At 30.5% G+C, this 16,692-nt stretch overlaps 1 protein-coding gene across 1 annotated transcript; it reads left to right on the forward strand.

Annotated features, from left to right (window-relative positions):
- The first annotated feature begins 1,277 nt into the window (after positions 1-1,277).
- Positions 1,278-4,848, forward strand: LOC114380916 (IQ domain-containing protein IQM3-like). The gene is made up of 9 exons (XM_028340047.1): positions 1,278-1,723; positions 1,900-2,008; positions 2,209-2,274; positions 2,580-2,668; positions 3,060-3,147; positions 3,317-3,463; positions 3,560-3,652; positions 3,885-3,986; positions 4,161-4,848. The coding sequence occupies exons 1-9, from the start codon at positions 1,491-1,493 to the stop codon at positions 4,656-4,658; spliced, it is 1,425 nt and encodes a 474-aa protein (XP_028195848.1). The 5' UTR covers positions 1,278-1,490; the 3' UTR covers positions 4,659-4,848.
- The last annotated feature ends 11,844 nt before the right edge of the window (positions 4,849-16,692 follow it).

Consider the following 16,692-nt stretch of genomic DNA (forward strand, 5'->3'; position numbering starts at 1 on the left):
CGGCCTTAAAAGATGTAATGAATTAATTATACAAAATAATAATCATGAGCTGTTTATTAGCCTTATCTAACATATATTTTTCTATCAATAATGTAAATTATATCATGTAACTAAAGTCTACATCTGAATTTATCGTTACTCACGTGACAGCGAGAATTCTCATTGGCTACCAAATACACTTGGACTGTTGGAAGACGTTTTTATAATATGTTTATGTATTTTGTTTTTTATGTTGTTTTAAGGGTGCTTAGGACTCCTAAGTCCTGAATCCCCTTTAAATAAATGTGTAGAATTTTTTTAAAAAAATAGTCGAGGAAAAGTTTGATTTATGTATGATAACATAACATCTTAGTATATGGTCTAATTAAAAAATAATAATGTATGGTCTAATAAATTTTTAATACTGTATTATACAATGTTTGAGATAACATTATAACCAACACAATATCATTATTTTATATTTGGTGATATCATTTATAGATAACATTTTTATAAAATAATTTTCTTAAACATCTTTTATTTATTTGAATTTATAATCTTATATTGATTTTATGAAAAAAAATAAATGAGACTTTTTTTATGTTTAGTTAAAAAGAAAATAAAAAAATTAACTTATAATAAAAAAATTTCAAAAAATTTCTTTACATTATCTTAAATTTCAGAGTTTTGTCTTTCTTTATTTTTCAAAATTTAAAAAATGAATGCTTTTCTTTAGTAAGTTACCTTCAGCATGCATGCGTTTTCATGCTTAAGTGCACTCTACAAAAGATGTGTATAGATGTTTTGTTTTGCTTTCTTATAATGTATTTGTATATGCCTATGCAAATATCTGGTAACCTATGATACATTATTGTTGGGATTCCTTCTTCATATATATATAATTTTTTTTGCTGATAAAAAAATCTTGAGTAACAATTTTGCTAACAATTACATTCAATAACGAGGATAATAACTCAATTAAGCTCTAGCACTTTCTCTTTATCAACTTGTACTTAATTTTTGTAATTTTTTAGCCTGGACACTTAAATCTAGTTGAACTTTTTTAGTTTATATTTAATGCTCTTTACTCTTAAGGTAAATGTTTTTATTTATTTATCAACACAAAAAAATGTTTATATTTGTAGTCTTTAAGAAATATGAATTTAGGCTTTTAGAAGAAAGATTTTATTAAAAAATACGCAGTGACACGTATTCACGTAACCAAAAATAAAAAAGAAAGAAAAAGAAAATGAACACGCTCTGTTCCTCGCACCCTCTCCATATATAACAACAACAACAACAACTACTACTACTCGTTAACTCCAACGTTGAAATGCGTGCTTCTTAGTTCTTCATCACTCTTAACATTCGAAGACGTCGTTTTAGTCCAACGATCAAACCCACAATTCAGAAACAAAAGCCCTATTTCTCTCTCTCTCTCTCTGATTCAGACCACATCCTCAGAATTCCATTCTGCTGCATATTCCAGTTTCTGTTTTTTCTTTGACTAAATGGAGGTTCAAACTCACACCTTGGACATTCATCAGCCCCAATTTCGGAGCTCTGAATACCCGAATCCGACATTCCCACACTCCCTTCATGACCCGCCAATACAAACACTCACTCACGCGCCGGGACGCGCGTGCCCCCAGACAAACGCCGCCCTCAAGGTGCAAAAGGTCTACCGGAGTTACCGCACACGGCGGAGGTTGGCTGATTCCGCTGTCGTCGCCGAGGAGCTCTGGTGCGTCTTCTCTAGTCTCTGCAATCTGCATGCAAACTCTCTCTCTTTCTCTCTCTTTAATTTATATATATTTATTTATTTTACGACTTTATTTCTTGGCTTTATTTTTTTTTATTTGTAATATTATTGTTATTATGAGTTGATTTTTGAGAAAAGTGGGGTTGAAAATTTTGAAGGTGGCAAGTGATTGATTTCGCGAGGCTAAACCACAGCACCATTTCGTTCTTCAATTTGCCAGAGAGTGCTGCGTCACGGTGGAGTAGGGTCAAACTCAACGCTTCCAAGGTCTCTCTCTCTTCCTCTCTCTATTTTTTTTTTTTTTTGTATGTATGTATATACTTAAACGTGTTATACGGGAACTATACGGGTATTTGTACGTTTTGTTTGAAGATATTGTGCCTTTTGTACCGTGTGATTGTTGTGACTATGATTGAGAAAAAGGATGGTTTTTGAGTTTGATTCTGAAAGTCAACTTTTTTTGGCAGGTGGGAAAGGGTTTGTCCTTGGACGCCAAAGCACAAAAATTGGCTTTTCAACATTGGATTGAAGCTGTGAGCATGCATTTCCTAAAATCCCCACTTTTTTTTAATTATTTTATTTGTTTATATATAGTTTGTCAGGTTTGATCAACTCATCCTTATATCTCTATCTTTTTTTTTTCAATCCACAAATGTTAGTACCTTAGTTTTGTTAGAAATATCTTTGTTATAACATGTTTCGTTTCATATTTCAGATGTGTTTTTTCACGTTTACTGAGAAGCTAGTACTAGATATAGCTTCTACATTCTAGACGCGATTTCTTGCATTTCAACGGGTTTTAAAACATGTATTTTTTAATTGGTGTTATGACTTGTAGATTGATCCGCGTCACCGCTACGGGCACAACTTGCATTATTACTATGAAGAATGGTGCAAAACGGATTCTGGCCAGCCATTCTTTTATTGGTGAGACTAATTTTCTCGAAAGAAAGCATTTCACGATTTGTTAATTGGGCTAAGGTCGTTTCTGATTGCTAATATGCTGTTGATAATGGATGATTCCATCGTGGATACAGGGGAAGTATGTTTGTTATTGTACACTTCAGCTTCTAAATCCCATTAATGTTTCATTGTCTACTCTTCCATACTTTCAATGAAAAAAGGGGATTGTTTAGGTGCCTCATTTTTATCGGTTACATGAAATGGGTAATTTTGATTTTGTTTCCTATGTCTTGTTTTAACAAAGGGATGCTTGTCATAAATGGGGTTAAGTTGTGGAGTAAGATGCTAAGATTGAATGATCTTAGGTTGTGGTTTTGTTAGTGTTACTGAAACTTTTTTTATTCTCATTCTACAGGTTGGATTTGGGAAATGGAAAAAATATTGATCTTGAACAATGCCCCAGATCGAAGCTCCGAAAGCAATGCATAAAGTATCTAGGACCTGTATGTGCACTTGCTGATTGGATTTATTACTTTTTCTTTTGTTTAATTGTAGTTGTAGTTGACTTTACTGACTATTTGACTAGTACAGCAGTACTGCATTATTCCAAAAGTTGTTGCCTTTTGCTGCTTTTCTGACTAGTTGATCCTTCTTAATAATTTTCTACATTAGCAAGAGAGAGAGCACTATGAATACATTGTCTGTGAGGGGAATATTATCCACAAGCAATCTGGAGATTTTCTTCACACAAGAGAAGATTCTAAGGATGCCAAGTGGATATTTGTTATGAGCACCTCTAAGAAACTTTATGCTGGCAAGGTAACAATTCAAGCTCAGTTATTGTTTCTACTTTTCCATTTCCTCATTTCTATACAGGAACTCCAGCCATATTGATACATTCTAATAACCTCTCAGAAAAAGAAGGGATTATTCCATCATTCATCTTTTTTGGCTGGTGGAGCTACCGTGGCTGCTGGAAGGCTGGAGGCTGAGCATGGCATTCTTAAGGTATAATTAACTTCACAGGCTGCATGATTAGGTTTTTGCACTATTGGAATATCTTTGAAGAATATGAGATGGTCTCATTAACAGTCTCAAAGAGATAGTGTGCTACTGTCATCTTATTTCTTTTAGAGCAAATGTGGCTATACACATGGAATTGACACTGATTGACACATTAACTAATTCCAATTTATGTGCATTGACAAATGTCTGATTCTCAATGGCTTTGACTTTTCAGTCCATCTCTGCATATAGTGGACACTACCGGCCAACGAATGACGCGCTCAACTCCTTCATATCATATCTCAAGGAAAATGGTGTCGACATTGATGAAGTTGAGGTAATTTGATTAGCACCAGATCATTCCTGTGTACTTAACTACAGTGTTTGTTTAGGCCAATGAATAGTTCTTCAAGTAGACACTTATCTTTTATGGCCAGAACATTTAGTAGTTGGAAAACATGTTGATAATCAATAGCATTTTTCATTGAATGATTCTGATGCATTGTTTCAGATACGCAATCCAAAAGATGATACCGATATTTACGAGGACGGGAAGCTTAGTGAAATAGCCACAGCACCTGAAGATTCTAGCAATGGTAATATACCTGAGCTTGGAGTTTCTGAGGAAGCTGACAACACGACATCCTCAAATACGGAAGAGCCTCAACTTGGATCTGTTGGAAGTTACAAAAGGACTCTCTCTGGTGGTCTTCAGAGTCCAAGAGCTGATGTGCCCAAGAAAGCAATATTGCAAAGAATCAATTCCAAGAAGGCCACAAAATCCTACCAATTGGGACATCAACTTTCACATAGATGGTCAACTGGGGCAGGACCTAGAATTGGGTGTGTTGCTGACTACCCTGTAGAGCTTAGACTACAGGCCTTGGAAATGCTTAACCTTTCTCCAAAAGTTCCTCCTTCTCCTTCCTCATACAGGTTAGTGGGTGGTCTTGTGCCACCTACGACCAATGGCACTAGAATTGACACTGATGAGAATTCTGTTCATTGAGCTAGTAACTGATCTTAGGATTATGTGTATGATGCTTCCCGCATAGTGTGGTAACACTTTAAGGTTTTTCTGCTAAGCTTTTAAGTTCTTTGGTTAAATGTAAAATATCTGTTCTTTATGTTTTTCTCTACTTTTGAGGACTTGTTATCTTTATAAAATTCAATTGTTTTTATTATCTCATTCTCATGTCATGGTTGTTTGTTTCCACTAAGATGAAGATAAATGGAAAAAAGTGTTTAATGTGATACCCTGTAGTGGTGGATGGTTATGCTAGATTGGGTTGAAATTTAGAGCTACTGTGTTTGAATTGTGTTACACATGTTTAACGAAAGTAGAATCCACGAACGAAGCAGTTTGCTGTATTTGGTAGAAGCCATGATTTTTAGAAACACTTGTGATATTAGTCTGTGCTTCATGACCTTTTATTGAAAACAGCACTAGTTTCTAGAAATGATACGTATCATTTAAAAATAAAAATGTCCTTGTATGTCAAATAATAATTTAAATGCTTTAGAAAAAAAATTATCAGTCTGCTTCATGACCTGTTATTGCATCTTGGACGTGGACATGAATGATGAATGTTATAATGCGAAAACTTGTTTACTTTTACATTCTGAATTATGTGTAACAGAATTTAACTGAAGTCTGTCATTAAGAATTTGATAGAAATCATTTTGAAAGAATTAGTTTAAGAAAAATTGGATTTGCATGTTTGGGAATGATATTCTAAAATGTGAGTTTAGACAAAATAATTTTATTTGAAAGTAAATGCTAACAAGGCTCTTAGGACACTGATTAGGACACTGATTATGGAACTTAAAGTAGAAATATTTTTATTAAGAGGTGAAAAATTATGTTGTCTGATTTTTTTACTTTCATCTAAGTTTTACAATACATTTTTTCTCAAACATGTTTTTGTAGAAACACGTTCTGGTCAAAACAAGCATGTTTTTGGAGTACTAGATTCTCAAAAGTCACCTCCAAATATTCAACCATTAATTTATGAATCAACTGTCATTATTTCATACTTTATAATTTAAAGTACACATGTTATTTTAAAGGAGGTAAATTCATTAATCCCATTCCTTGATCACTCGTCAAAGGCATTGAGAAAAAAGAAAAAGAAAAACTAATTAAACTACTAAGACGTGTTACAATAGGAACAGCCAGGAAAGGTTCGTGTACAATAGTAAAAACTACTTTGAAATTTCAAATGTGGGATACATAACCTCAAGCCAAGAAAACAGATAACCAAACAAGGGACAGTGAAAAAGGGGCATTTTGAATAAAAGTTCAGAGATAGGTATTTAAGAAACACAAATATATTATTTTGAATAAAATCAGAAAGAAACACAAATATATATTTTAGTTACCTAATTAAGAAACTATCCAAAGATCAATGGCTATGAGACAGAGTAGTGTTTCTTGTGGCTACTTTTGTGACATCCTGTAGCTGTTAAAAATATGTTCGCGTTGAATGTATTAAATACATTGAAAAGGATTGGTACAGCTGGAGTAAGAGAGGACACATATCATTTAATAAAATCTGTACATCAATTATTCGACCACCATTAAATGTCCACTGTAAATTCATTTCCTTAGGCAATAATTCTTCATTTGTACCTGCGTTTGATCTGTGGCACTATACAATAGGTTAGCCATTTATTTCATTTCACAAAATGGAAATATTCCGCTCAATAAAGTTATAGTTTGTGATATGATATCTGCTACCACAGAAGAAAGAGGCCCCCTTTCTCAATTAGTAATCCGAAGTATGCCAAAGTTGTTGAACTACTTCAAGGTAGACATTTGGGAGGGGCATCCTTCATTTGCAAATATTTTTAAGGGTAATGATGGTGAATACTTTACTTTGACCATTTTATTAATATTTATTTTCTGTCTCTTCCTATAATATCGTATAATCGGTTAGATATACACGCCTTCCTCTTTTTCTCATTAAGTATCAAATAGATTTTTAGTGTTCATAATTAATTTTTAATCATTTTGGGTGATTTCTTGATGTATCTATTTTTTTTATAACGATGATATTAATACGAAGTAATCACCATTGAAAGTAATATCTAATTTTTATCGTTAATTAAGGAATATCACTATCATTTATGTTAACTAGTGTTAGAGATATATTTAATTTAGAGATTTTTAAATTGTCAAACCGATTAAAAAGAAATATCATCAGATAAAAAAATATGTATAATTATAGTTTTTGAAAATTAAACCAAACTAAAGCAAATTGCATACTATACTTTTTTTTTTATTATTTTATTTTTCTTTTATATTCCATATGAAATCTCATTATCAGTTTTAACAATGATAATATGTGGTTCTATATGTGTTTGGATATTTTTTTTAGTTATATTAAATTGAGTTTATGACATTGATAATGCATGATTAATTGATTATCAATATGTTTGGATTCACCGAAATGATTCCAAAAATAATGGTGTTCCATCGTGATTTTTCATCACACTAGAGATCGCATTTCCAAAGAGTAAATATCCTCAGCAGTGAAATTGAACAATATATGGTGCAATAACTAATTGATTGACCAGTTTAACACTTAAACTATACACCTGAACACACTAGATATTTTATTATACACAATCACATTTGTTCTATTTTATTATTTTTCTTTTTCTATTTTTAACAACACCTTATTTTTCATTTTGACACACTTTATTTTGGTGCATCACGTTATTGTAGCCTGGTTATTTAATTTTGGTATGCTTAAGTGGGAGTGATTTAGTAACAATGCCTCATTGCTCTATCTTATTAATGCCACACTCGAAGAGTGAATAGGATGAGCATAAAAAAATGTGAGACTCCAAACCGAGAATGCCAGCGAAACTGATTTTTATTTTCCCTGTTGAATAATGTAAAAAGGCTCCAAAACATGAATAGAAATAGAAATAGAAATAAATAAATAAATAAAATAGAATAAATATGGGTTGTATAAACAAGATCTAGTATGGTTAGGTGTATAGTTTAGGTGTTAAACTGACCAATCAATTGGTTACTCTATCAAATATTGCTCAATTTCACTACAGAGGATCTACACTCATTTCCAAACACATACTATCAATAGTTGGCACTTGGCAATGCACTCACTTATTTTTATTAAAAAAAGTTTGTAACGTAATTATTATTATATGTTATTCTTTGTTCCCGATTACTTATAATACTCATTTGTTTAAAATTTAAAAAAATTGCTTCCAAAAAAGTGTTTTTTTTAAGAAATTAATGGAATTTACTTCTTAAAACAAGTATAAAACTATTTTTAAAGCAAAAGCAGTTTAAAAAATCACAAATAATTGCTTATTTTATTAAAAAAAATATTTTTAGCAAATAAATTTAAACAGCTCATGATTATGTAAACCTTATTTTTAAGCATTAATTATAATTTAATTAGTTATTAGATTTTATATTGTGCAGATTTATTTTTTTAATTCAAATTAAAATAACTTTAAAAGTCAAATAAAAAATATAAACCAAATCAAATTAAATTAAAAATATTAAATTTATTTGGTTCAAATTTAATATTACATTCAAGCAAAATCTCATTATTTTTATTTATATTTCAAATGATTTTTTCTTAACCAAACTACACTGAAAATACCCTTGAAAAAACACTCCTAAAAAAACACATTCAATCATTCTCAAATCTCAATGAAACCCGGATTCAAACAAATGTCCAATTACTCAAGATTGACAATTGGCCTTTAATTCAGCACGCCCAGTTTTTATTCCACTAAAGACATATTAAACTAGTTTTGTTGAGACACCATAGCAGTTAATGCCCAGTTGGAAGAAATTAAACATCAGCATTCTCATGTAGCAAGAGCTTTATTATTATTATTCTAGGCCAAACTCCCAAAACCCTTTTGGTGTTTTACTATATCTCATCAATAAAATTACAACCTGGTTAAGAAAGAAGACTAAGAAGAAAAAGGTTAAGAGTTTGATCTCTCTTGTTAATAAAAAAAAATTAACAAATTAATAATTAACATTTACCAAAAAAAACCTCTTATCAACCATATGCACCATGTGATACATACCCCCATGAAAAAATCTCTTTTGGGAAATAAATCCTATCTAGGAATGTAATGTTTCAATTTTCATTTCCAATCTCTACAACAGATTCTCAAACTTCCACTCCACAATCTGATCCTCTTTCTCCTTTAGCACAACACATTACACATGCTGATTCGAATTGATTATCCTAACTTTTCCCCCCACTACCATGACTCTTCTCTTCTTTCTACCAACAACCCATCACAGATCAGACAAACCCATTTCACGATTCACGTGATAATCCTACACCTACTCACAGACATTTTATTCTCACTCATTATCTGCCTAGCTAAACCTATTCACAAGCCATTATACGTTGGCGTTGACTGTTGATAGCAAACCATGAATTCTTCTGAGTTGGATGCTTTGGGAAATAACAAAAACTTTGGTTATTACCAAATTTCCAAATGGAAAATCCCTAATAGGGCGTAAGTGGGCATAAAAGATCAATTAAAATATAGAAATGATGGGGTGTTTTTAGAGCATATAAAAAGATTTTAGTGTTACATTACTTGATCCCTTCACCCTCAATTATTTATATATCAATATATGTTTTAGCCCCACATTGAATCATTGATTGACTTGAAGCAGTTCTTGGTGGTCCTACAACTTATATGGTATAGAGTCATTGGTTAAAAATGTTGGAAATAATCCAAGTTCCATATCGGCTAAAAGTAATCCAACATTAGAATATATAAGTGAGGGACAACCCTCACCCCTTGAACTAGCTTTTGGGGTTGAGTTAGGTCTCTCACATTATCCATTCTAAGATGGTATTAGAGCCAGTTCTGATCTTGGGACCACGCTTTCGCTAGCCCTTGCTTTGTGACGCATCAAGCCCAAGGAGTGCTTGACGTGAGGGGGTGTGTTGGAAATAATCCAAGTCCCACATTTACTAAAAGTAATCCCACATTAGAATATATGAGTGAGGGGCAACCCTCACCCCTTGAGCTAGCTTTTGGGGTTGAGTTAGGCCTCTCACATTATCCATTCTAAGAATTGTCTAGCGACTGCTTCCCCTCCTCCTAGTCCAGCCCCTTCTTCACGTCCTAGCCCACCTCCTCGGGCTGTTACATGCAGCCAACATGGGATAGTTAAGCCAAAGAAGATCTTTAATCTTCATACCACTGTTGATAAATCCCCTGCCACGTAACCTCGTGTCGGCCTTTCAGGACCTGAATTAGAAAAAGGCTATGAATGATGAATTTGATGCTCTTATGTTGGCATAGATTATGGTGACACATTTAGTCCGGTGGTCAAATTAAACCAGCAACTATTCGTACAGTTCTGAGTCTGGCTTTGTCTAAGGCATGGCCCATTCATCAACTTGACGTAAAAAATGCCTTCTTACATGGTGAACTTAATGAGACTGTCTACATGCATCAACCTATGGGTTTTAGGGACCCGCAAAAACCTAATCATGTTTGTCTGTTAAAGAAGTCTCTATACGGGCTTAAACAGACACCACAAACTTGGATTATTTCCAACAAAAAATAATTACTAATGCACGAGTTAATGTTGGCCTTTCCCATCGAATGAATGTATATGCAGCAGAAAATCTTTTCATTACAATAACAGAAATCTTTATTCACCAACTTCCACATACGTAAAACTAAAATGAAACATTGAAAACCATGAACTCAATTCCTAAGCTACAAAGCAGCAAATAGTTGCTTCAACTTTCTCAATTTTCTATCATGATTTTGGGGGGTCAAAATTGATTATAGGAGATATCCAAACACACTAGTAATGTGTCCACCACAGGCTTCAGTTTACAAAGTCGGTTTATAGACAACAATGGGGCTTCTTACACTGTACCTAGAGTCATTCCATTCAAGTGATGCTGATAATATCCTTGTCTTCTTAGGCATTGGAGGTTCCTTCAGCACAATCTTGAAGGACAACTCTTGGTTCACCCACCAAACTTCAATGTGCCTGGGATGACCTCAATGGAAAGACCCTAGGTGCTGTGACTTTGGCCTTGTAAGTCGAGTTTCCGGATCCTACATTAGTTAATTTACGCTTATTATTACTATAATAAGCAAAAATTAACTATTTTCACCAATAGATTTTAGCACATGCTATATTGAATGCAACTCAAGTTACACCCTAAACCAACCCTATTTGGTCCTAAGGAACTAGGGCCACAAGCTTCTATCACTAAGCTCGTTAGAAAAGTAACATTTAAGAAATTTTTATCTGTTTTTAATTTATAAAACTATAGTAATTAAGGTAATTATGAATATATATATATATATATATATATATATATATATATATATATATATATATATATATATATTGTACTGTATGAGATCTACAAAATGGATGTGACAAGTGACGTGACACTTTAATACACACGTCCTTAGTAGTCAGGCTACTAGGCCGATAGGTTATCTTTAAATATCTCAGTATTTGAATAATAATGATAATGTTACAACTTTCTTATTAAGTAGCAAATACCCAATTATCTATAAGGCATGAGACTTATCTATTAGCTATTATCTATAAGTTAGGACGCACGCACGCACGCACGCACACACACGCACAGACAGATATATATATATATATATATATATATATATATATATATATATATATATATATATATATGGAATAATTAATTATGATCAAAACATTTCTATGCTTTAATCAAAGTTTTAAATTAATTAGAATAATCACAACTGATATGTATTAACTTTCATTTCATTCTTACATGCCTTATTGTTTAGTTTTTTGACCTATTGTGGCATTGTGGGCATTATGGCAAAGATTCACCATTGATAAAAAATAGAAAAAAAATTATACGCAAACCAATATCTTTTTCTTTTCCTTTTTCATTATTTTTCCTTTCAATTTTAGTTCTCTTTTTCAATATTCTTACTTTTTTTTCTTCGACCATATCTTACATACCATTATTTTGTTTTACTTCATTTTCCTATAGCTAACAAATTAGGTACAACCTTGAAGAGAAAAATGAAGAAAAATTATGGGTAAATATTATTTACTAAATTATAAAAGGTGTTATACCAAATCATGTTATTTACTAGATTATTGAGAGTTTTAACATAAGTGACTTTTTATTTAATTTTTGTTATTTAATTTGTTATGCATTTTACTTTTTATTTAAAGTATTGACATCTTTGGACAATAAGAAGAGACATGATCTTATGAAATAAGTTATATAATGATGTAACAAGATGAAGATGGACATTTTATTTATATGTGAGAGATGAAACACAAGACAATGGATAACAAGACTAAATATTCAAAGAATAATGCAATGTAAAAAATTACTAACTTTTTAAATAAAAATTTATATTTGATATCTTAATTTTTAAAATAATTAAGAATATTGATGTAAAAAAATTAAGAACAATTTTATTGGACTATGTAAATAAGTTCATAGTATGTAATTGATTAGTAATTTGAACATAAATAATAATATATATTAATTTTCTAATTTTTAATTCTTGACCTTACTTAAATTATATAATTATATTCAATTAATACATACTCTAAATATAATATACATACGAAATATTCAATATGATAATAAATAAATAATAAAGTAAAATTTCTTATCAATCCAAATCACAATCAATTATAATAGACATGGTTCATAATTTGACATGCTTACAACAATATTCATTTCATATATAATAGACATTGTTGCAAAAAAAAAAAAAAAAAACAAATAGATGTACTTGTTAAACTATTGTTAGAATTTTTCCTACTAATTCTTATAGACTATAATTTATTGCGACTCTTGCTTGGTCTAATATTATGATTCATTAGCTTGCTAATATTGTGATCAATTGGTAATGGACTTTGGATACATGCCATTGATCTATGTAGGAAATAGTGTATGTCTAACTACTAGACTTATGAGGAGAGGTGCTTAGGTTCTATAAATTGCGTAAGTTTCATTTATCGTCTGAACATTCAATTACTTGCTTTACGGGTTGATCCATATTGAGAACCTAGAAATTGAAATGTGTGATTAATTAGGCAAAAAGAAGGTTTAGCATCTGAATTCTAAGGAGTCATGCAACGCATAAATAATTTTTAATATTTTTATTATATCTTCAATAAACAAGCTTTTAAATCAATGTTGTAAAGTACGTATATATATTATTCTTGGAAAAATATTTCTTATAATTATCGAGAAAAGGCTAGAAAAGATAAAGAAAACGCACGAACCCAAATATTAAAAGGTATATCATACACAAATGGAGGCTACAACGGCAAAAATGAGCCAATGGGGAAAAATACATATTAGAACACTGTTTTTTTTTTTAAATGATTTTTTTATTTTTTGAAAATGATTACAACACTCTTTTAGTTATTTTTTTGATTGACTAAAATAAAAAACAATGTTGTACGTACTACTAGTGAAAACGTAGTGTGTTTTAATTATAATTAAAAAAAGTCTTCAAATTTAACTTTATAAGATGGCTCTTGCTCGTCTGTTTGGGACTCCAAAAGGCTAATGTACCAAGCTCACGTCACTGTTATACTAGCACAGAAATTATACAATAGGTATCATTGCATGTCGATAAAATCTTATTCATTTCTTTCATCACAAAGAAAATTCGTTGTTAATTTTTGACTATTCTTTATTGAAACGTCTTCTCCACATGGAATAATGTGTTTTTTCATATTATAATTTTTGGTAAATTTCCACGTGGAAGAATTCAAGTTAAAATATCCCCTTAAATTTATGGAGCAAATTAATTCCTCCCTTTCCACACAAATCATTTCCATCCATATATATTTTCTCATCCACTTAAGCTTGTCTCCCTCAAACATAATGCATGTGATCATATGATAATGCACAACGTGTAGTATTTAAAGGATTCGTTTTGGCATAATATAATGCTTTTAATAATTAATTATGCTATCAATAAAGGAATTCCGATGCTCTAGAGTTTATGCCATAGTTGCATAGATCTGATTAATTCATTCAATTTATTTTATTATATAAAATATATCGTATTTGTAAATTAAATTTAATGAATTTCAAGGACAAGATTGACTTGTGTTTTAATTTATGATAAAATTCAACGGTGAATTTTTATTTTTATTACTCTTAATTATAAAAACACCATCTAACTCAAACTCACTCGTTCACACAAATAACTAGGGATACGATATGATGATACTCCCTTAATCTTTAATTATAACTTTTTAACTAATTGATGTTCCTTAAGAAAAATAGTTAACTTAATTAACCACATTAAATTTGTCAATTAATTGCACTATCATTATAAAATTATCTTCTTTTTATCTTTTTATTCGCTGAATTATTTTTCATTAATGTTTGAAGAAAGAATAACTAAGTAAGGATATGTAAGAAAAAAATAATTAATACATCTAAAAATTAAAAAAGGATCTTATAAAAAAGACAAACAAATTTTTAAAAAGAATCTTATAATTAAAGGGGGAGGAAGGTATGAATTTACTTACACCAAATCTAAATATAGTTGATACAAATATATGATATTTAAGTATTTTTTCTTTTTTTTTTTTAAATATTGACAAAGTTTTAATCTTCATACATTTTATCTGTTTGAAAATAATCTTTATAATTATTTAATAATGACAAATTATGCATTTAATAATGTTGTTACATGTCACTTTCAAAATAATTGCTAACATGATGTGATTAAATACACATTACTCTATTATTAAACAATGAAATAGATAATTTATAAGATTCAAATTGAAACAAAATTTATCAATATTTATAAAAATGAAAAAACATATTAAGCCTCTTGAAAGGAAACTTGGAATTTTCCATTTAATCTATATTCTTACACATGAAGACTTAGGTGAATCAAATATTAACTAGTGTCCTAACAATTTAGGGTTCTTTTTAATGGAGTGTCCTAATAGGTTAAAGTGTTAAACAATTAAAAGTATAATATTTTTCATTAAGAATATTTTTAATATGTTCTGATCATATTTTCTAATGCATTTCTAACTTAATTTTTAGAGTAAATTACAGCAACTTCCCATAAGATTTACTTTAATTACAAGTGCACTTCTTTCTTTTTTTTTTTACCCTACACAAAATCTTATAACTTTTTTATTTTCATTACACAATCCTCCCTTGTGTCCCAAAAAATGTTAGTTTATTTCGTTAATAGAATTGGCCATTTGACAGATGATGTTTTAATAATTTTTTGTTCCCAAAATGTCCCCACCTCCATCCTTTGCGTGATTCCATTTTCAAGAAAAAAAATGGCAATTGAACTATGAAATTTGCAATGACGATTCAACTGTCGAATTTGCACTCATGCTTCCGGTCTATCTCACGTTTCATCTTTTCATTTCTTTAAATTGCTTCCTAAATGATCTTGATAGTTATGAAATTCATTGTTTTTTTCCAAACACTCCCATAGAAGTTGTTCAACCTGGAAGCACATTTAAAGTGAAATTGAAATTCAAGGGAATAATATTAAGAAAATCTAGTACGAGACAGTAAATAAATACATGATCCTCTCCATTATTTTTTCACGATTACAGATTACAGATCGATGACAAAATATGAAAACAGAATCACTGATAAAATATCAAAACATAATCACAAATAAAAAAAAGAAAAAATATACTAGAATTTAGATTAATTATAATTTAAATTCAAATGATAGTTAATTCCTATCATTAATGAATTCTAACAAACAATTATCATTGAAAAATCAAGACAACATGAACAAAATTCCTAACTTTTGTCGGTTACGAATGACGAACAAATGAAGAAAAGAACAAATGCCTCACAAAACCAAAAAGCCAAGGTTGGAAAAAATCATCCAAATCACCATTGGACATGCACTAATGAAGCAGCATGGTGCACTCCATATGCATGTTGCTGCAACAGCGCATCACGTCCCGTACCTCTTGCCACCATCGCCTTTTGCCATCAACCCCCTCTCATGACCTCCACAACAACTCCTTACTGGATGAGGATTGGGATTAGGATTAAGTATGCGTTGGAAATAGAGGGGAGGGACAGTTTTGGGTTTTGCAATAGAAGTATTAGAGGAGGGGAAGCCAAAAGTAATATTAAAAAAAGAAAGGGGAAACGTGTCTAATTAGAGTAAACTTCAAGAAAGATTATGTAATTTGTTCGAATTTTTAATAAAAACATTTTGTTTTAATTTTTTAACTTCTAGTATCTAAGATCAATTATTGACAAAACTATACGTATGTACTATTGTAAAAAAAATAAAAATTCAGCAACAAGTAAAACATTACGTATGTACTATCTGTAAAAAAAAAAAGTGTATATATACTATACGTTGAGATAAAGGCTATCTAAGTTGGAGCGGTTGAAATCAACGATACGAGAATGAGAATGTAATAGGCACTTTTTAAGAAAACTTTCCTTATATATAACTTTTAACACCCAAATGCTGCAAAATTCAACTTTTGAGGATTCAGCTGAATGGTTATTAGTTAAGGGGAAATTCGACTAATTCTTATGTCGACTAATTAAATGAGATGAAGGTTAGTCTGATTGAATATAAAATTAATGACTTATTAATATTAGTCAAACAAGAATATTAGCAAAACATAGACAAAGTCAATATGGTTATCTATAATGTTAGTCGAATTGATAGAATTTGACTAATTCTAAGATTAACTGAATGAGTAAAAGATCAAATATGCTACATTCAAAATTAGTTGAGTGGAAGATTTAACTAATTTTAGTATTAGTTGAACATGGATAAGGTTATTCTAGCTACTTATAATGTTAGTCAAATCATAAATTTTGACTAATTTTAAGCATAAGAAAATTAGTTAAATTAAGTCAAATTTAGTTTAATAAAGATAAGATGATATTTTCTAGGATTTCCTAATATTCAAATGGCTTGTAGTGATTAAAACTAATCAATGATAGTGTTTCCTAAAAAATAGGAAACGATTGACATCTTCTTCA

Source organism: Glycine soja, chromosome 13, assembly GCF_004193775.1.
Source record: "Glycine soja cultivar W05 chromosome 13, ASM419377v2, whole genome shotgun sequence".
Taxonomy (NCBI): Eukaryota; Viridiplantae; Streptophyta; class Magnoliopsida; order Fabales; family Fabaceae; genus Glycine; species Glycine soja.

Bases quoted from the DNA above. Each gene is read 5' to 3' on its own strand.
- LOC114380916 (XM_028340047.1), top strand. From the start codon at position 1,491: ATGGAGGTTCAAACTCACACCTTGGACATTCATCAGCCCCAATTTCGG. The intron at 2,009-2,208 runs GTCTCTCTCTCT...TTTTTTTGGCAG, and splicing joins TCAAACTCAACGCTTCCAAG to GTGGGAAAGGGTTTGTCCTT. The intron at 2,275-2,579 runs GTGAGCATGCAT...TATGACTTGTAG, and splicing joins TTCAACATTGGATTGAAGCT to ATTGATCCGCGTCACCGCTA.